Source organism: Ammospiza nelsoni, chromosome 2 (genome assembly GCF_027579445.1).
Source record: "Ammospiza nelsoni isolate bAmmNel1 chromosome 2, bAmmNel1.pri, whole genome shotgun sequence".
Classification (NCBI taxonomy): domain Eukaryota; kingdom Metazoa; phylum Chordata; class Aves; order Passeriformes; family Passerellidae; genus Ammospiza; species Ammospiza nelsoni.
In genome coordinates, this window is record NC_080634.1 from 102110334 (window position 1) to 102132409 (window position 22076).

The 22076-nt window shown below is 38.5% G+C and overlaps 2 protein-coding genes across 3 annotated transcripts in view; one reads left to right on the forward strand and one right to left on the reverse strand.

Annotated features, from left to right (window-relative positions):
* Positions 1–3168: 3168 nt before the first annotated feature.
* Positions 3169–16829, reverse strand: FANCB (FA complementation group B). 2 transcript variants are annotated; one of them, XM_059466093.1, is made up of 9 exons: positions 16633–16829; positions 15043–16079; positions 13913–14065; positions 13297–13389; positions 9424–9552; positions 8397–8563; positions 5848–6302; positions 4796–5033; positions 3169–3667 (listed from the first exon to the last, which is right to left on the reverse strand). In XM_059466093.1, the coding sequence occupies exons 2-9, from the start codon at positions 15973–15975 to the stop codon at positions 3247–3249; spliced, it is 2589 nt and encodes an 862-aa protein (XP_059322076.1). In that variant the 5' UTR covers positions 15976–16079; positions 16633–16829; the 3' UTR covers positions 3169–3246. The 2 variants fall into 2 exon arrangements, with proteins under 2 accessions (XP_059322076.1, XP_059322077.1); XM_059466094.1 differs by having other exon boundaries at positions 3520–3667; positions 4857–5033.
* Positions 16830–17003: 174 nt separating this feature from the next.
* MOSPD2 (motile sperm domain containing 2) overlaps positions 17004–22076 on the forward strand; it is a 30901-nt gene continuing 25828 nt past the window's right edge. The window contains exons 1-2 of the mRNA XM_059493450.1: positions 17004–17052; positions 17261–17327. Coding sequence (XP_059349433.1) covers positions 17044–17052; positions 17261–17327 — 76 coding nt within the window. The 5' untranslated portion in view covers positions 17004–17043. The remainder of the gene's footprint in view (positions 17053–17260; positions 17328–22076) is intronic.

Below are 22076 nucleotides of genomic sequence, written 5' to 3' on the forward strand. Positions count from 1 at the left end.
TCTGGAGACCAGTTGTTTTGTTAAATCCACCAGTACAGATAAATTCAGAGCTCCAGGAGCCTGCTGGCTGTGTACAAAGCCACTGCACACATGAGTATCAACCATGGCCTGCATTAACTTGGATCATGCACAAACAGGTAGTGGTTGCTACGTGCAAACAAAAACCCTCCAGGATTACACATCCACACCTGATGAAGCAAAGAGCTCTTCAAAGGACTTTGTAACCTGCCTAGGAGCCAGAGGTCCCAGGGTGGGGACTGACCTCCCAGTGTAACACTCGTGACTACTCCTACAGAGGAGTCATCAGCGTTAGACAGTGAATGTGGTGGGAATAGTTATCTGCTAGTAGTAGCAGCTTTAGTAGCAAAAAGCCTTCTGTTCCTTGGGATGTGTATGTTTCAAAACTTGATCTACTATCATGGAAAGGGGAATTTATTTACAGAATCAAACATCCAACTATTTTATCAGTTATTTCTTGGCAATACTAATTCTTCCATAACTAGGACTGCTGCTGCCACTGATTTAATTTCTCAAATTACTTGTTCAGAAAAATACTTGCAAAACCCACTTCATGCAAGATCTCACTTCCAAGACTTTCTTGGAGGCCCAGAAAATGGGACTCCAACAGCTCATGACAGAAACATGCTTAGCCAACTTAACCATTTTTCTAGTCCATGCAATTTAGACTTCTCATTTGAACACCAGCATGTACAGACATTAATCATCACGAGAGATCAAATAAGTAGGTTAACACCTTTAGTTGCTTTTACCTCTGAAAGGTAAGTTTAGGAAAGCAAATACCTCTAAACAAAATGTCTGCTGCTGCCACTTGAAGATAAGATTCTAGAGAGCCTGAATCTTTGTTAATGTCTGCTCCATTTTTGCCTTATCCCTGGCCAAAACCCACACATATCAGCAGAAACCTTTCAAGTGTTTCCAGGAGACCTTTAGATTTTGGCACATAAAAGTAAGGCACATATGCAGTACACTGCATCACTACCACTGAAAGTTGTACCATGCTATTATGCATTACTAGACAGTTGAAGAACTGCTCCCAGGAATCCTAGAGCTGTTAGGAAAGTGTTTAATGACCTCATCTGATGATTTACAAAATAAGCATTCGTGCCTCAGGAAAGTCTCTTTAGTAAGAACATGTTGTTACTCTTCTACTCTAATAATTTCACTTCTACACTGCTGTGATTTCACTGTTTGGCTCTTTAAAGTAACAACTCCATGGAATTAGAAACAGCCAACATTTGTGTTTAGCAGCTTTTCCTCATTTGTTCCACTCTGTTTATTCAACAAAGAGATGTGAACACAAATGGAAGTTTCTCTTTAAAGACAGACAGACCAACAATAGTTAGTTATGAGAGCAGGCTGCTATGTGCTGACAAAAATCAACTGCTGGACTGTTTACTCTGCTTTGCAAAATCTCCTTCAATTGCCCTGGGCTGAACAAGAGCTTTGTTGCTCTGAAGGTTTCTGCTCACATGGCTTAGCAAGGTCCTGCCCTTAGCTGCAAGGTACAGGATTGCCCCTTGAGATTTTTTGCTTCATTTAAGTGTTTTTAATCAGGAACTTCTGGAAATTTCAGTGACAACTGACTGCCAAGGCCTAACAACAATGGGTTCTTAAGCTTTGACTATTGCCTGACGGTGGCTTAACAAAGAAAGAATTGTAAAAAACCCTCAACTTTGTCATCCAGTAAATACTGAGATCCAAATACCCATGACAATTTCTTAATACATTGTTGGAAGATTTCCTTTTTCTGTAGCTAAAAAGGAGTAATTTAATACTTTGAGTGTCTCAAAAAGGAAGCTATATCACTAAAGTGGGTTAAGGTTACAAAGTACAGCTCTCTCATTTACTGTTTTTCTAGGCAATGTTTGCATTTAAGGTGCACCAGTTTACTCCTGTTGCCAGAATGAGAAGATGCCTTGGACTGAAAAACATCACCACTTAATGCTTCTAGAGGACATGCATACAGAAGCTGAACTTTCTGATGAGACAAAAAGAATTATTCTGAAACATCAGTATACCTTTGAGTTAATAAATATCTTTCACTTTTCCTACCAGACTTTTATTGTCAGAGAGAGATCATGCTGGAGATGTCAACTATTAACTCTGTTTGCAGAGAAAATGAAAAGCAAAACTCTGACAACTTCAGAAAAATGGTGACAAGAAATAAGAATGTTTTACTTACATAAAGCAGAGATAAAAGGAAGCAAATTACTGTGATTTGGGATTTTCTAATCTTTCTGCCCCTCAAGAAGCTAGTGGGAAAAATTTGATTAGAAATTACTATCTCAGTAAGCACTACAGGCCATTCTCTTCCTAGAAGCATAAGCAGGATATTTCTCAAGCCAGCAAAAGGAGGAATAATAACAAAGTTGCCCAATATTATTTGAAGTACTTGAGATAAGCCAAAACCACTGAGCAGCTAGCATCAGCAGACAATCATCTGACTCTGGGGTTGAGCAAGCCAATCTCCTGACTCTGAAGCTGGGTTAACATCCAAGGAAGGCCAGGATTTACCAGTGAGACTAGCCCTACCACTGAAGCGTGTGGGAATGGACCTCTCAAAGCTGAAGCAGCTTTATCATGTAATGAATCTTCATGAGTTCTTGAAATTTGGTTAAGAGGTCTGATCTGGTTCTCCACCTCCAATAAATACTCCATAAATCTGAGGCTGGACTCCAGAACAGAAGGCTCAAAGGTACAGAGTTCTGTTCCTCAAGTGGTCTCACTAGAAGTTATTTAAAAGGTTTGACCTATGAAGATAAAATCTCTTCTTTGAATTTGTCCATAAACTCCATACTCAAACTATGAATTACATTTGGTTGTATAACCTAAATCCTTTCTATACCTGCTTTAAGATTTCTAAAAAGGGCTTACATTTGACATGTATAAACAGTCATGTTTCAAGGTTCAACAGAACTATTTCAAAGAGAACACACACATTCTTTTCTTTCTAAAATAGTTATTTTATAGTCCAAGAATTATGATTTTGGAGTAGGAATTATTAGAAAATACCTTAAAAATATATTTTCAATATCTATAACAAAATAACGACTCAATATTAAATTCTTCCAATAGTCATCAATTAAAATACCAGTATTTATCTGTAGAAACAACACAGAAATGCTATAGAATACACAGCAGTATAAGTACCCATGAAAATATAAATATTATTTAATGGTATAACTTTAATAAATTTTTTTTCAAAATAAATTTAGTCAATAGTTTCTAGGACTTGGCCAGTCTCCACACAATCATATCTGAACTGAGCTGAGCTTCTGCTATTTTCAAAGCAGTTTTCTGGTACAGGGCACCATTCAGTGTTTGGTTCATACTTTGCACACTCTCTTCCCTCTCCTTCTGAAGCTTCTTTCTGAATTGCTGGACTCCTTCCTCAGTGTCCAGTAAAGAAGCCAGAGGAGCATTATTGATTTTCTTGCCAAACTCATTCCCCCACGTCCAACTGTTTCCAGCTTTAGTTTCTTTTAAGAAAAGAGAATTCTTCAAGGTGAGTATTTCCTTTTCCAGAGCCAGTGCTAACTGTTCAGCAAGTACTGCTTTGCTTCCAGATCTCAGGAATTTTACACTGCAGCTTGGAGGGAGAACTCTAGTGAGGCTGTGAAGGCACTGGAACAAGACAGTCAGATTTCTGTAAAACAAAATTATGATGGTGTCAAAAAAAAGGATACTCTGTAGTTTCTACCTATCACAGAAACATCCTAGCCAGGTAAAAGATCAATCCAACACAGGAATCAAAGATACAGAAAATGCAATCACAGCCCATAAACATGGGGCTCAGTAACAATTAACAAAATGAGATCAAAAGTGAATAGTGAATAGTCAAAGTGAATAGCAAGTAAAATCACCTTTCAATAGGAATAAAAGTCTTAAGAGTTAAAATTTTACTGATTGCTTAAACATTTCATAGAGGAAATCAACTCCTAATTTGAGGAAAAGACTGAACCCCATTACAAAATACACTCTTACCAGTTACACCTTTTCTTTTTTATTTTAGAGCTTCAACTCTTCAAAACAGCAACATTTGTCAGAAGTACTGACAAATATCCCAGAAGTACTTTTTATGTTATAAGCCTTAACCAGCTAAGTCATGAATTGTGGCAGCATTACTAACTTGTCTGACCTGGTTTAGGAAATATTTGTCCAAGAATCTGCATAAAAAAGGACACCAGTCAGACTCTTCAGATTATTTCCTTTTCATAATCAAGGTAGATAGGAAATAACTATAGCAGAAACATGTTCAAAATGAGACTACATTTGTATTGCAATGCTAAACTAAAAAATGACCTAGCAATAAATTTAAATTTAATTTAACTTGGGCTTTGTGGTTTGGTTGTTTTTTGTTTTAATATTAATATGTAAGTATTTAATATTTAAGGTTCTTTTAAAATTAACACGTTTTGAGGAAAAAAATTAAAAATCACACATTATCGTACGAATAATGTAAGAAAAAAAAAATATAAAATTATGATGCAGCCAAATGAAGAGAAGGAATAGTACCAAGCAGGTATTAATGGAGACTAGACTTATTTGTAATTCAATGTTCCAGACTAGACAAAATGAAACAAGTCAGTTCAGGTTCTGCCATAGTTCTGATCTGAAAACAGGTCTGTTATTGGTGACTGTTACCATATCATCATATTGGCAGCCTACTGGTTATGATCCTGGCTGCTGTTTATGGTACCAGTAAGAAACAGCACAAAGATAAAAAAGGGTGTCTGGAAGATGAATATAAGCTATGCTCTTCAAGTGATTTTACCTGCAAAATATTGTTAGAACTCCTTCAAATGGATTTTTCAGGGCCCAATTAAAAATTGTACCATGGATATTTCCTGCTTTATGACAGAATATGTTGTCCTGGCATTCCTTAAAGGGTGTGCACTCCATTTCTCCCAGTAACCATGAACTGACTGGAGTCAGTGTGCAGTCACAAGACACAATCCGAAAGGAGAATCTGACAGACACTGCAAGGACAGCAAGTATATCTTCCATGGAACCTGCAAGAAAATACAGTAGAAAAAGGTATTTGAACTAAATATTTTGGTCATGCTGCATGCATTAAATGAACTTGATTTTTGGCTCATATTCCCAGTTTTTTTGTGAAGGATTTGCACCTGACTTCAGGCATTCTTTGGCAGTTTTCTTCTCACCTAAATTCTTATCCCTACTTCTGTCAAGCAAAACAGCTGATTAATGGAGCACCACCAGTATAATGAAAGCTCTTAAGATAAATATCACCTTGCCAAAAGAAGACTATTAATAGCCTGTGATAGTAAGATGACATGTTGGCTTTAGCAGTGACACAGCATTAAAGGAAGAAAAATTAAAATTCATTGCAAACAATAAAAAAGATATTTCATTACCTGAGCAAAAGCCCAGCTCAAAATCAATTCAATCAGGAATATTGAAAGAAATGAAAATAAATTACCCTAATAGATGTGTAGATGAGGAAGAGCTTCAATTACTTTGGTATTTTAAGAGGTAGTAGTATGTCAGAAAAAAACTTCTGTATCTAATTACAGTATCTTATTTATAGAAAAAACATAGGCTTCAGCATTCTGTACTCAAACTTATCTTCAAAATTATCCTTTCCAGATACCCTTCATCACCAATGCTAGCAAAACCTTACAGCAACTCACTAAACATTTTTTCCAATTTGAAAAATGTTCCATCCCCTAGTTCACCCAGCTTTAAGTCCCAAAAAGTCTGTACAGCTTGTGTTGAGAAAGAAATTTAGCTGGGCACCACCTAGAGTAAGCAGAAGCATTAAATATATATATTTATAAATCCAAAGTATGTAAATCCATTTACCTGTACAGTAACTATTATCCCTTAGCATCTTTATTGAATATCTGCCATCTGAAATATCTTCCAGACTTAACAAAATTTTCCCACAGAGTACAGTAATCTTTTTGCTCTGCTGTAAATCATCATTCTGATGGTTTTGCTTCCTGGCATGCAGAAGAACCACACAGCACACACGATGAAATGCCAGTAGTGGTGAAAGGCTGGTGACAGCAGTGACTGTCTTTGCTCCATCCAGCTGAATCCTTGAAGATCTCTTGGGAAATTCTTTTCTCAGATCATTCTTGCTATGCAAGTCCAATTTCATCTTTTTTGGAGGAGGTTCAATTTGACCTGGGGAGACTGCCAATGCTGAGAAGGCTTTGTTCAGCTTAATGATTTTACTTTGACACTTGATAATTGGAGAAATCGAAGAGAAGTCTTGATCCATCACTAGAGATAAGCTGACATCACTCAGTGACCTGTGAAAATCCATACAATATGACTGCACTCCCAGTTCACATTTTTGCCTTCTGACAAATAACCACAACTCTGTAGACTTAATATAGACATTTAAGACATAAATTCCAATACCATTCCAGGTTAAGTCATAGACTTTGCAAAGAGGCCAAGTCCTTCACATGACTGTTTCATATCAACCAAGTATAAAGATTTTTCAAAATGTGGACTGAGTTTTTGAAGAGCTTCTAGAAGTCAGACACCCCATTTCAACCAAAAGAATTTGAATGTTTAATTCAGTCAGAAAAAGCTGAAAAGTCTACATAACCTATAAAGATACTCTGACATTTATGGATTTTTTTTTTAAAGATTTGACTTTCTTTTTAAGAAAAAACTGCAAAAAATATCAATTCTGCCCTTTTGAGGACTAGAAGCTCTTCTGACACTCTACATTTTTATAGATATTCAAACAAAATTGAATGTAGAGTAAAATAAAAGGTTTAAGATACTATTACCTTGAACATGCAGCAATTTCCTGAAATGTATGAAGTACTTTATTTATTCAACACAGGGCTCTTTCAATGAAATCCTAATATTACTGTTCCAGATCCTCTCTCAATGAATATATTATTCTGTCAATCAATTCAATCTCAAGATGTCAGTGACATTTGAAAATCTTATGAATGTCTAATTTTCTTTACAGAGAAGTATCACCACCTCATAAATCAACCTGTGATATCGCTGCAATCTTGCATTAGTAGGAATCACAAAAATAGTCAATAAAGAATTACAGTGTTGGGGCTGAAGATAAAGCAAGTCCTTTTCCCCACAAACACAGGTTGTTGTGCACAGTACTGAACTGGAGCTCAGAAGACCCAGGTTCTGCTGCTGGCCTGTCAGGTTAATCTTGGACAAGTGGCTTCTCCACAGATCTTTTGTCAACTCTAAAAATGTGGGAGAGGGCTAGACTGCTGCTGGTTTTTAAAATCTGCTGAAGATTTCTGAAGTTATAAAGGAATAAAGCATTTCACTTAAAAAAAAAAAAAAAAAAGCAAAGGCATCATCATCGAAGCGAAAAGAACAAACTCTAAAAAGGCAAAAAACAATCTTTTGCCTCAGTGGCTCTTAAGAGAGGCTGTCAAGAGGATGAGGTTAACTTTCTTGTAAAGTTACAGCAACCTGGCAGCTGAGGAAGAATCCAGCCACAGCTCCAGCAGAATGGCCAGAGGGCCCAACAGGTCAGCTCCCTCACAGCCACCTGAATGATTTCCAGTGGCATCAGCAGCCTTTGAGCTCAGCCTAACACAGCCTCAGCTACACTGCCTGTGGGAACATGGGTCGAAAGAGAAGTTCTGACTCCACCAAAGTTTACATTACACAATTCACGTTGTAATTTTATATTTTACGTAATCCTTTTTTTTTCACACTGTTTCAATTTAGTTCCCTCTCTGTAAGAGAAAATGACATAAGTGGTATTTACAACTAGAGTAATTAAAATAAATAGAATAAACAAATAATTTCAAAGATGATAAAAAAACCCAACCAAATTATTTTGAAGGTTTAAGTATTGTATGGCTGATTGTTCCACATAAATTACACAAAATACAAGCTGTGCAAGCATTTTGATTAGGTAATTGACTAAAAGAGTTCAATTCAAAAGCTAAGTACTAATTAGTTGGTAAGAGAATTTAATATATTTTCTTTTGTGCTTCTTGAAGCAAATCAATTAGGAATGGCAAGTAGCTAACAGTAAAGCATCAGGAACCAAGTTAAGCTAAGACAGACCTTTATTTACAGCACATACTGATGTCAGCATTGCTATGTCAACATGGACTACAAAGAGCCATAATTTTTGTCAAAGAAGACTCTTTCGTAAAAAGTCTCCAGTAAAGTTGCAATTATACTCACACAACTGATTTCTGGCTGTATAATGTATTTTTCTGCATAGTGCTAGAGAGCAAGCAACCAGTAGGAAAAATACTGACAAAGACATATTTGAAACACTTTATATGAACATGTTCAACATGAGAAAGTTCAAATTTACTGCAAAGCTTAACCTACATATTCATTTTCTATAAAACTACCAATGAAATGATGGGATAAGTGTATATACTCACAAATAAAATGATTCAGTTAGTTTTACTCCAACTACCAGGCTGTCACCCACAACACGCTGCCACAATTCCTCTGTGAAGTGCTCTGGAACTTCAGATGCCAATGGTGTCTCTTTACTGAGAGAATCAGGAGGATTTTCTTCATCATCCCAGAGAGAGACAAGGCCTTCCTTACAGAAAAATGTGAGTTTTAGATAAATTAAGCAGAGATTTTGGTATTTTTATACTGCATTACTTTGTGTTTTACCACAAGTGACTGCTGGAACAGTTTTTAAGATACATACAATGAAAGAAATATATAAACTAGTTTATTCTCTACAATAAATATAATTGAATTTTCTTAAAACACATTATATCATCATGTAAAATACAACTTATTCTCTCCTTGCAAACATCATATGTCAAAATCTTGACCTGTCATACAATTAATTGTCCAAAGATATAAGGTGCTAGAATTTATATGATTGCATTTAATTGCACAATACTCTGCAAACCCAGAAAACCTGAAAGATGCCACAACAGTAACTGAAAGAGATCAACTCCATTTCAATTAAATGAGGTTTCTTTTGAGCAACATACTAAAATAAGATTTTCCCAACCTCCATCACCTTCTCAGCCCACAGTTCACTCTGCCCCCATTATAAAATCAATTTTGTTCACATAGTTCTATGACAACTCCCTTTTTGTAACATGTGAGATTTCACACAGATATTCAATATCTAGGCAACTGTGGCAATTAGAACTGTACGCTCCCCTCGTGTTTGTCACTAACTTTGTAAGAGGTTACTCCTCCATACCACTCAGTTGTCAGGAGATATTGTGCACATCAATTTCAAGTAGAAATAACTAAATTTACTCCTAACTACATATATTGGCAAGTTAAGAAAATGAACCAGACTTAAATAGCAGATTAATGAGTTTTGATAGTGGTAACCCCTACAGGCAAAAGGGACAAGTGGTTGATAGTAGCACCCTCTACAAATGGCTTGGCAGAATTCAGAAGTGATCTGGCCCATTTCCCGCATTTTACCTCTTTTGAGTTTGGTAGAATATGGGGTCTTTCTTCAACAAGATCTATTAATGCTCTGCAAGACTCAAGAATGACCCTCTTTTGGAGTCCTAAATGCTGCTGCAGCTCTCGAACAGAAGTCCAACCAGCCTGTAATAGATAATCATTAGACTACTGCATATAAGAAAAGATATTAAAGCTATCAAAATATCTTTTCAGCTTTCCATTTTTATGCAAGAATCACAAATAGCATTTCTAAAAAATGTTCAAGTCATGCTACTCTGTTGTTAAAATATGAATCTCAGAATCTTGGTCTTTTAATATTAAACCTAAATATTAAGGTAAACTTAATCAAATTACATATTCAGATATATTTCCATAGATATATTTCTGAGTGATATCTTTCATTATTAATCCTGCTTCACTTTTTCATGGAGAGCAGTTTCATCTTCTTCTCAAGATTTATGTTGATTATTGGTCAAGTAAATATATTGAAGAGTTGACAAGCAGACACACATGTTGGCTATGTCTTTGTTAAATAAAACACAATGAAAAAATCCCCCAAAAAAACCAACCAGGGCAAACCAACCAAAAAAACCCACAAACCAAGCAATAAAGAAAGAACATCATGCCAGCTTCTCAGGTTTTAAGAAAGCTCCTCAAAAGCTATTATCTGCAAAGTAACATCCTGAGAAGTCCAATGCTGTCAAGGAGAGAACTGAACTCTGGAATGCAAAACCAAACTTCCCTCTTTACTCATCCCCTCAGAAACGCTCCCCCAAGCACATAACACACATAAATCCATTATAAGCCCAAATAAAAAAGCAGATCTTTTAAGTGATGTCCTCTGCTCAAGCTGCACTGGCAAAGGGCATTTAGACCAACAGCACTCATGAAAAGTTTTGCAAAAAAATTGTCACCTATCCAACTGTGCATCTAAGCACCAGATTCCAAGCAATAATCCAGGGCCAGACTTGACTCAAGAGATGAAAATGAAGATGAGTCTACAATACTTCCCTAATTTAGGTCATCAGAACACTAAGCCATCATTCACTTTCATTGGAGCCAATTCCTGAATAAACAATTGAGAACCAGAAAGCAAATGGAGAAGCATAGATGTGGAAGCAGTCAAAATGGCCAAACCTTCACTGTTGTATCCTTGCCAACCAATCTGGCTTTTGCAAGCCCTTTTTCCTCCTAGAGCACAAGAAAAAGACCTGAATTCCCCCACATAGCAAACCCAAGACTGAGTTGTGTCCCCCTCTGTCACAAGTGACAGGCACATCCTTCCTGCTGCATGCCAAGATGTACTGCACTACAAGCACCAGCAGGAGTTACAAGTTTTGTGCTGTTAAACCAAGAAAATAAAAGTAGATCACCTTAGAAGAGAAAATAAACCAGAACATAAAAACAAGGCAGTCCAGAGCCAAAGACAATAGAGCTGTGAGTAAATCCAGAATTAATAGTCCTTACAAAACTGTCAAGTAATGGGGGGAAGAACAGACCAGTGGACATAAAGACCCTTCTTTATTTCTGCCAAAACAATCAACTAAAACAATGAGAAACCCTGTAACCTCAGCTGTTGTAATGGAACTGCAGTACTCTGCCAAAGAACGTCTTCTCCAGAAGATACCAAAATACAAGTAAAAAAAAAATTCAAAGGAGAAAAGGCTGGATTCAGGCCCAAAATAGTGTATACAAAATAAACATAGAACAATTCAAAATTGCTCAAGCTGATCTATTTTTCAACTTCACTGCCTGCAAAATGCAGTTATATATATTACTAGGTATAACTTAAATACAACTTACTTATCCAGTGGACTATATGCCATTCCTGCCAAAGTCTCACATGGTTAAGAAAACAGCTGTGCAGATGTAAAACAAGGGTTAAGCAACAAGGATGCAAAAGGGCTGCATCTGCTATTTTATCTTGCTCTAAAACACAACATTCCATGGAGACTGTGAAAACTTGATTTGATTGCAAATTTCTAGAACACCTGAATTTTGATGATAAATATCAAGAGGCACCACTTCAAGACTAAATAACCTTTGAAAATTCCCAAGCTAAGCAGAACCCATGCAGTATTGCTTCAAAACAAGCATCCTTGAAATTCAATTATATGTCAGATAATAAAAACCAGCAAGAGTACTTCACTGTTCAGCAAATATAATACACAACAATAGGGATTTCAACAAGTTAGCAACAGTGAGGTTAAAAAGAAATATCTGCACCTATTTCCAAATTCATAAGCTTGACAACTTCTAAAATTTACAGCAATAAAACACAGTAAATTTCCAACTGCTTACAATGCTTGTGCTAGCATATGGCTTTGAAAATTAGAGATTAAAAAGATCTAAAAGCACAGAAATGTTAGGTCTTGGGAAGGATTCTGTGTCTGTAAGAACTATATCAGCACACAATAGATAAAATATCCAACCAGTGGCTTGTTTCCAGCAGAACCAGTAGCAAGTGCAAACTAGATAATTCATTTCATCCTGACACAGATTCACAGAGCTGTACAGTTGGAAGCCAGTTGGAGTATTGAAAGAACAAAGTTATGGAACATAGAATATACAGCTGTCAATGGCAGGGTGGACAAGGTCATTAGATTCATGGAAGGAGCAGCCAATAAGAAACAGAAACTACTTTCTGCTTTGTAGAAGAGGAAAGTAATGTAATGAATGAGTAGGGCAAGAATGCAGCACTGAAGTCAGTTTTAAAATATGACTGCCAAAAAAGAAAAAAAATGCAGAAACAGAAAAAGATGCATTTGGAAGGACCCCTGCACTTCTGTTAAAGCCAATAGGCCTCTAACAGGAAAGCTGTAAAAAAGCAGGATTGGAAGGGACCTCAAGAGGTGTTCAAAATTAATCCAGCTTCTATTTTTCTTGGTCTTCCAGGAGTAAAAAAACCGTTTTGTCTACTGATCTCCAAATAGCTTCCATTTTTTGGATGATGCACTTTAGATATCTTGTTTGTCATTACAACTAGAAAAGTCTTTTCTTTTTTAGTCTTTTCCTAATATGTCCTCCTTTTATTTATTTATTGACTGGTAAACTATTGCCAATTCATTTGCTTTATTTTTAAAGGCTGGAAATAAAACTGCCACAATACCCTACTTAGTTTTCACTAATTCTCAAGTGACAGGAATAATTACCTTGTATCTAGTCTTTAAAGTACACATAGCAAATTAACAATAGCCTCACACCCTTGACTCAGTATGAGATTCATGTTCTCCCCTAAAGCTTTTTTGTTCTTAAATTATCTTCCTATTTGTCAATTATTACCCATTTGGCAGAGGCTAATATACACACCGCAGAAGCACTCACACTGATGAGTATGTTGGGTGAGAAACTCCCAAGTTTCCCCCAGTTTGTTTTATAAATGATTCTAGTTAAAAGAAGGATACATTTTAGCCTTATCTATAGTACATCTCAAAACTATCCTTATAAAACCACTAGTAACAGGACCATGAACATCAGAGGTGGTGAAATAACCACTGTCACCAATTGTGCAAATGCACTCACTGGGAACGTGACACTATGGGACCTGAAAGTTCTGTATGTAATGGGGAGCAAAAGAAGTAAACCTTCCAATTTTTTAAAGCTGGTATTTAAACATGAGGAGCTCTGATAAGACAGCTTCAGCACTATCTCAAACTTTTCATTAAAATTAAGTTCGACCACTACAATTACCTAAATGCACTCATAACAACTGAGAGACCAGAAACACAGATTAGTACTGATTCAAGAATAAATACTTAACAATGTTGACCTTTTCCCTGAACCACTTCTTCAATAATAACAGTATCATTAGCCTCACCCTCTAGATAATGCAATGATACAGAACAGTAATTTACAGAAAACATGGAGGCAGCACTGTTGAGTACAAACCTGTAATCTTGTTTCAAGGGCTCGGACAGTAAGCAAACCATTCTCTTGCAATCCTTCTGCAGCAGGAACATCATGTTTATAAGTGATACCACTCTGAAAGAGGGAAAAAACAACATCAAAATCCTGAAAGAATTAAAAAACTGAAAGTAAGGTACAGGCCATTACACAGCATTATAAAAATCTGGGAGAAAATACAGCAAGCCAGGAGAATCACACTATGTCTTTTAAAAGCAAAATCCTATTTTCTGAAAGCAATTAGAATTTGATAGTACATAATGGAAGGACCCAATTATGAGAAGATAATTAACAAGCACTATGGCTTTAATTAAATTAAGGGTTCTTAGCCAAAAGGTAACCATTTTGGCAAAACTATTAAGTATGTAAAGCATTTTCAGCTGCATTAATTTCCCAACAGAATGTTGATACAATCAGAGAAACAAAATAACTAATCTTCAGATAATTTAAGATTACAGCAGGGAATATTGTATTCAAACTTCAGGGCATTTCACAGCACACATCCAATTTCACTTTGCATCAATACTTTAATGATTTGTTGAGATTTTTTTAATTTAGTAAGCACAGACTGAGTAGCTGAGAAAAGGCAAGCTCAACTTACTGCATAGTTGACCTCCCCAAGATCTGTTATTTTGAATGTACTTAACACGTCAGTATTGGAGTCATCCTTAAAAAGCAGTAACAGCTGCTCACTTCCAGAGCCAATAAAATCATCCACCAGAACACACTTCACTTTTTGCCATTTGGAAGCCACCTACAGTAGAAGAGGTTTTAAAACACATTTATTAGAATAAATCTTGTATTTGAGATCTCATTTTGGTGAAGTTTGCTTTCCATTGAGATAGAGCCTATTCAGTTGTGTGAAATACAATAATATTTAGAAGTTTCAAGCACTCACTCTCACCCCATCATTTACAGCCTATGTAACTGGGAAAAATTAGCCATTTCTCTTTAAAGATCACTTTCCAGATTACAGGCTGCAGAGAAGATGACAACTTTTCAGTGTATTCAAACAGCTGAACAGCTGAATGTTGTAACATTTACTTAGAAGCAGTAATACCTGAAGATCAGTTAAAGGCATTGTACCTTTGATATTGAGAAATATCTTTGTTTCACAACAGACTATGTTTGAAAGTGAAAGAGAAATTTTTATAATAGTGCCAGCAAATAAATGGTACAAATTTTTATTTCCTGACTTATAAAAGTCTTGCTGTCAGACTACTACAAAACAATAGCAGAAACTTTGTCTCTCCTCATCTTAAGAAACAATAGCCTTTTCCTGTCATTTTCATAAAACAACATTTTCTAGAAACAACATTTTGTTATTAGGAATTAAGGCTCAAAAAGCTTTGCTGTTCCAATAAGTAGTTTATATTTTGGAATGATATGAGGTTACTTCTAACACATACCATCCAGGCACACTCATAACTGCCTAATAACTTCAAGTTTTCACATTACTGCAGTTTTCCATTAGCAACAGAAGCTTTGGTCAGATTCATAAATGTATTACTAAATGAGAAAATACAAGCTTCGTTATCAGATATATAAGCAAGCAATGGAAGCAAAACAATGTCATACTTTAGACAGGTTATTTTACCAGCAGCAAAATTAATAAACAAACAAGAAATCTAAAGAACTTGAACATGCAGGCTTTTAGTAGCAGGACTTTCAATAAGACAATATATACAAAAAAGACTGCAGTAAAATGGAGCTGTTTAAAGCCAACAGTACCTGTAAGCTGTCTCTCCTCTGTACAACACAGCTATTTCCAGAGGCAAAAGACACAGCAAACAGCAAATCTCTGCTGCTGGTTAGAGCTGGTGTTACTGAACATGGCTTTTCATAAGGAAGGTCACAAACACCTTTAGGGACACCATTTTGGAACCAAACGAGCTGGTTCTTGTGGGTTATGGCAACAAGTGATATTCTGAGCTGTTTCCTCAGTCTCTCACTCCTGCAGACGTGGACAGAAGACACCACTGTGCTGTAGGCATGAGGCATGAAGCACGTGCCACTCAGAAACTTCTGAGATTGAATGGCATACCCAAAGAACTCGCTGCCCCAGATGGCTCTGTCTGAAACAGAAAACCCATTTGGGTCCTCAGTCTCTGGCAGGCAAGCAGTTCTTATCCCTAAGACAACAGTGCCTTCACCCACAATTTCACCTGTCCACACCACACAAGAAACATGAACGGGGGCACTTTGAACCACACAGGTGTTGGAAGAGATGTAGAACAGCTTGTTGTCATGTCTCCACAGCAGTGATGGGCCAGCAAACAACCCGATGTCTTCTTTCAGCTCATAGTCCAATTTAAAATAAAAGGATGGCTCAAATTGGTTAGAACTGTGAAGCAACAATAAAAAGTATTTGATACTGTTCCGTTTTTTCTTCTTCAGCAAAATGCAGGGAAGAATAATCCCTGTTCTGGAATCTGTTGTGCAGCTACAGCAAATCATTTCAATTTTTGAGTGACTGGCTCCCACGCTGAATGCTCCAGAAGACTTCTGAACAAACAGCTTAGTGTCTCTGTTGAACACCATCCTTCTGACACTTAAATTCATTGTTTTATCATCTGCTTCCTCTGCATGCTTTGGTTTTGACAACTGAAATACAAGGACTTCACCGTTGTAGGACAAGAATTGATCTTGCTCACCCAGCAGCATCTTGATTTATCTTGATGTATGTCCCTCTACAAGAAAATCATATGTCCCTATTTCCGTCAGGCTTATTTCTGTGTGGAAATTTTAACTTTCTGGACATTTTCCACCTACAAAAAGCAAATAAGAAAAGAAAATTAAATTGTTTTGGGACAAGCTGAACTGAGCCTCAAAAATAATGACGAGTTGCAAACAAATAATACAGAAAAAATTGAGAATGAGGCCAATATGTGCTTTAATCTCACAGATTAATAATGAAGTTAAATAATTTTGTACTGAGAGATTTAACTAACCAAAATATTTCAGAAATGTTTCTTTACCCAAGTATGAATTCTGTGGTAATCAACAGCTGCACTGTGTAATATAAATGGACAGAATCAAGCCACACACTCACAATTCATGTGATTGTATTGAAGAAGCCACAAATATACTGAGCAGGCTGGAAAGCCACTATGCTTTGAGTTCTGAACTTAAAGAACCTTCTCTCAGGCGTAGTGCTTGTTAATAGCTATAATTTAGTTTTTGGTAAAATTATAAGGCCTCGAAGGAGAAAGTTCTCTGAAGAACCATCCAGACATTTTGCGGCCAAGCAGCCTCCCTCCCTCTCTCCCTCCTCGCCCCGAGAAGGCCCCGGGGACCCCGAGGGAACCGCAGCCGTCTCACCGAGCTCCACTCAACCTGCAGGACCCGCAGCGACCGCTCAGGCCCCAATACCGCTCACACCCGCACAGAGAACGGGTACAGACAGGGGCAGCGACCGCGGCTCCGCGCCGGCGGGGCCGTGCCGCAATTCCCGGCCAGCGGAGCCACTCTGAACGGGGCCCCTTGAGGCCGTGCCGTTCCCAGCGGAGCCGCGCCGCGGTTCCCAGCCGGCGGGGCCGCTCCGAAGCTCCCGCCGCGGGGAGCATGACGGGAGCGCGGGCGGGGGCGGAGCCATGGCTAGGGGCGGGGCCTCAGCGGGAGCCGTGCCCGGCAGGCCCCGCCCCCCGGGAGCCGCTCCATCCCCTTTTCCCGCCGCTCCTCGCGTTGCCGGAGCCGCCTCAGTGCGGGCGGCGCGGGTGGACCCGCTGGATCATGGCTGAGGTGAGTCCCTGCGCCCCTGCCCCCTCACTGCTGCCTCCCTGCCCGCCTGACGGCTGCTCTCTCCCTAGCTGCCGCCCGCAGCCGCTGGGGTTGGTAGTCTGGCAGGGCGAGTGGCCGGGCCCTGCCGTACAGGCGAGGGTCTGGGGCTGTCTGGGGCCCCGGCCTTGCCCTTCCTTTCACGGCCCTCCTGTTCCATGTTTCCTTTCAGCAGCGGCAGGATAAGGGGGCGCTGATAAGCGAGACCCGGCGGCGTTTCGAGGCGGAGTACCTGCCAGGTGAGCGGGGCGTGCGGGCTCTGGGGCTGTCCGCTGTCACTTTCCTCTCGGGGCTCCGGGTGTCCTGCTTTCCCAGGTCTGGGAACGTCTGTGTCTGTTCACAGAATCCACTGGGTCCGAAAAGGCCTCCGGGGTGTTCGAGGCCAGCCTGTGACTGAGCACCTGTCAGCCAGCCCACGGCCCTGAGTGCCACATCCAGTCTGTCCTTAAACACCTCCAGGGACGGTAACTCTGCCACCTCCCTGGGCAGCCCATGCGAATATCTAATCGCTCTTTGTGTTAAGAATTTCTTCCTAATATCCAACCTGAACTTGCCCTGGCGCAGTTAGGGTGTCTAAATGCTTGGAAGGGTGTGATGCTCAGCAGGTTTCTGTGCTGGCTCTCGGTGCTCTGTCTGCTGGGTCACTGTGTTGGGCAAAGTTCTTGGTCCCTTTCTCTTGCAGGGCGTTTGGTTGGCTGGAGAGCAGGGACTGGGACATTGCTGTGCTTGGTGTTCCCTGGACATAAAACGTGTCAGGGAAGGGAAGTGGAGGCATTCTGACCTCACCGAGTCTGTCAAAGGAAGAGTTGTTTTTCTGGAGTAACTTGCACTTGAGTTTCATGCAGGCCATAATTAAGGTCATGCTGCATGTCCAACTCGGTTCTTAAGTGCAAGTGCATTTGAATTTGTAAATGAAGGCCAGGAGATGCTGGGGATGCCCAGGGGAGAGGGAGGACTGGGGAAAGCCTAGAGTGGTTTGCTTTTATTTCAAGGTTGATTTGCATTGCTTATGTTGGAGGAATGTAGAGCATGGAAACAATTGTAGTAAACAGGCTGTTTCATTGTGACTATCTAGAGACTTTTTACTAAAAACATGCTTCTATGCAAGCTTTAGTGCAAATACACTAAAAGTCTCCTAGTTGTGTTGCCTGCATCTCCTTTAATATGAACCTTAGTTCTGCAAACAAATGCCTTGCTTTGATGTTTCTGATCAGAACTATTGAGGTTACCTTGCTATCTATCACTTTTATGTAAGGGTTATGTGCTTCTTCATTGGAGTGGGCTGGAACATGCTTTTGGAAAACTTTGGAGGTCTTGAGGGTGGTTCAGCTTTGTCTCATATGGTTGCTCTGCTAACTTACATATAAGAGGCTACTTTGGCCTTGGTTGGAGATGACCTTTATTTCTGATGACAAAATTTGTTAGAAAGTCTTGAAGTAGAGGGAGCTTCTTTTACCGTTTGATATTTCAAAGTGAATAAAGATATCTTTGTAAAACTCAGGCTTGAATGAGTGGAGGCTCATCTTAAAGTCTAAATTTTTGTGTCTCTTAATGGTTTCAATTAGTGTACATTTTCATATGGTAGGTGATTCAACTTGCTTTGTGTTCTATTATCCCAGAGTCACACTCATAAATAATTATTTCAGAAAGCCTAGGACTGCTCTGGGACAGTAATTGTGGAAAAGGGGTATTATTCTTTCAGTTGATCTGCTGCTTAAAATCTTGGAATTCCACAAGTTTCTCTGGTTGTAATGATGTCTCTGTTGGGCTGGTTGATTCAGCCATTAAATAACTGAATACTGTTGCAAGGTAAGCTATAATCCTATTTGCAGAATTTTGAGCACTATTTCTCAGTAAGCCCATTTTTGGGTCATGGTTTTAGGCTCTTGGCCCTTTCAACAAAATAGGATTAAGACTTTTTTGAGTTTGTGTTGTTAAGATTTTGCCACAAACTTAGGAATGCTACAAGCAAATTAATGTTCTCATGACCACAATCAAGAGTGAAAACCACAGGATTTTGATTTTGTACTGGTCTATCAGCCTTTACTGTGTGTGTTCTAAAACATTTTTCTATGCTTCTTAATCAAAGGGATGTGGGGCTGCATGTATGCAGACACCCTCAAACGTGTGACTTTGGGGTGTAAAGGTGCAAATGATTGCTTCATACCCAGGAATTTTAGTCGGCTTTCAAAACTAAGGGCACTGTCAGGCTGCACTGAGAAGCTGATCCTTCCTGTGAAGTTTAGTGTGGTCATAGAATTGTGGGCCTCTACAGAGCAAACTTTATTCTGTTTACAGGTGAACTGCAGCTGTTAAAGTTGGAGAAAAGTTTTTAGGCAATTTTTTGTTTTGGGTTTGGTTTTTTTGGGTTTGCTTTTTTTTTCTGGAGGTTGCAGCTGCTGCTGTTTTGTTTTCCCTCTGGGGAAAACAATGTAACTGGTTATTCTAGAAACACAGTAATTCTGATCATCAAAGCTGAAGTGATTCTTCCATATTCTGTAACTCATAGTTACTAGCTTCCCTCCTGCCCCCCCCTCATGCAGGAAGATTTGGTAATGGTCACAATGTTGTGATGGCCTTACAGTAATGTTTAGTTATGTTATGAAATTAAAACCTAGAGGGTCCTTGAAATCTTACTTTTTCATTTAAATTATTTATTGGCAGAATACAATTTTTAGATTAAATTAGAACCTGCAAAAATATATAGGTGATTCAGAGAAGTCTAATATTCCAACATGTATTAATATTATAATATGCTGTGGTCTTGGTAATTTTCAAGGTTAGGTGGGAAAAGTTCAGTTCAGCAACTGGAAGCACCATCAATCTGTTTTTTTTTTTAAATTATACAGTTGTTTCATTTATGTGACAAAATCAGAAGATGCTTTTGACGGCCAGATACAGTGTGAAAGTGTCAGAGAACCTTACTGGCTTATTTTCCCAAAATTTGTAGAACTTTCTTGCTGAAGTTATTCAGCTAATTTGGCCATTGAAGTGTTCTAGAAGGAAAGCTTGGCCACTATTGGATCTTATCTGCAAAACAGTATTTATTATTAACTGAAATCTTGGGGTGGTTTTTTCCTTTTCAATGAACTTTCTAGCTGGATTCTGAAAACAGCTTCAGTTCTTGTGAGGAATGTATGTCCCAATAATGGAAGCCTTGTATTTAAAAGGTTTATCTCCAGTAGTGCCCTGTTAGCCCAATAGACTGGCAAACACTGTCTCATGTGGTAGGCAGACTGCACTTTGTCTTCTCTGGTTTTGGGCCTAATTTTTGTTTTGCCTGTTTAGATTCTTTGTGAGGGTTGGTGACATAAATGATTTTACTGGTGGAAGGAACAATGGAAACAAAAGATTTTTTTTCTAGCACTGACTGGCACTAACATTGTTTTCTAGCAAACAAGCATGTCTTTTTCTATAGTGAATTTCCATTCCTTAGAGGATTTCTAAAATTAGCTTTTATTTCTGGGCTATTACTTTTTATTTTAATGTTACAGTGGAAATTATTTACAATCAAGTCTTGTTTGATTTTTTTTCAGTAAACTAGTTTTGTTCATATTTTGTTTTGTATATTACTGTTTCTAATTGTCTATTATTTCCTGGCCCTCCCCACTTACATCCTTTTCCTTCCTCCTTGAGGCAAATCTTAATTTTCAAAAAAGATTTTGCAAGAGAGATTTCCCATCCTTCCAATGCCAAGGATTAAATTTCACCATGACCTTCTTTAAGCCAGTAGCTAAGGTGTTTTGTTAATCATATGAGCTGATTGCAAATAAATTTTTAGACATATGGGACACTCTTAAAAATCAGTGATAAGACTATTGTAGAAGACTCTTAAAGTAATGTTTTGGATAACTGCATGTCTTTTTATGCTCTAAAAAGTCTGTTTCCCCTGGTTCTTAGCTTTCAGGCTGAGACTGGTGGAAGGATGGGAATCATACTTTCATAAAAGGCTCTGTAACATTAATGATTGAGCTTTTTATTGAAAGCAGTCTTTATTGTCACTGACAGTGTTCAGCTTTGCTAAAATTTTATTTCACTTTGTGAATGCAGATATTTTATTTGTCTATTGGTGCTTGAGATTATCGAAATGATTCCTTATTGGATAGAAATAGTGTTCAGTTTGTTCTTTGTCCCTGTCCCTTTATGGCTGACCTTCTTAAATTGTTTCTAGTCTTGCTGATTTTCTCATGTAGCAGCTGAAGGCGCATACCTGAATTGTTACAGAACTTAGTTTAATGTTGGCATCAACAGCCAATTAAAATGGGTTTCCTCTTTGTAGCCAAAGTCAGAGAAATGATTGTGACCATTTTAAACTAAGAATTCTTGGCTGGAATAGCTTTAAGACAGTAGTTAAATTGAGTCTCTGTGTAATGTATCACTTGACATACTTTTCTAAGTTGCTTTTTTTCTCTGCTTTGTACAATAAAGGTTTTGGGTTTGCTCTCTATTAAAAGATATGCAGTTGCTGTTCCTACTTAGCTTTATGTATGGCTTGTTCTGTTAACACTGCTTTTCTAGATAAGAGTTTTTTCTGAAGGGGGAGGTCATGCAGGTTTTTAATTCTGAACTTCTCTAGATTAATTTAGGGTGTGACTCAGCTGTGCTGCCTGGTTTTGAGTCCTGTAGTTCTTCTATATTCCTGCTGAATATTCTCAAATTTGTATTATTTTTCTTAAAGCATAAACACTAGAAGAAAACACAGCAGCGCAGCACTGTTCTCCTGGTAATCACAGAACAGGTCAAGTTGGAAGGAGCCATAGTGGCTTGTCTGGTCCAGCCTGTTCCAGCAGGGCCATCCTGGAGCACAGGGCACAGGTTTGCATGCAGACAGTCCTTGGATGGCTCCACACCCTCTCTGGGCAGTCTGGTGCAGGGCTCAGTCCCACACCATAAAGAAGTTCTCCCTTAAACTCAGGAGGAACTTCCTGAGCATCAGTCTTTGCCATTGCCTCTTGCCCTGTTGCTGGGCACCACTGAGAAGAGCCTGG

What these genes read in the sequence shown, in the direction of transcription:
- FANCB (XM_059466093.1), bottom strand. Translation starts at nt 15,975, where the DNA reads ATGCTGCTGGGTGAGCAAGATCAATTCTTGTCCTACAACGGTGAAGTC. An exon ending in AGAGGAGAGACAGCTTACAG is followed by an intron (nt 14,066 to 15,042) that starts GTACTGTTGGCT and finishes CTTCTACTGTAG; the next exon opens with GTGGCTTCCAAATGGCAAAA. An exon ending in CTAACTGAATCATTTTATTT is followed by an intron (nt 6,303 to 8,396) that starts GTGAGTATATAC and finishes GGATTTTCACAG; the next exon opens with GTCACTGAGTGATGTCAGCT.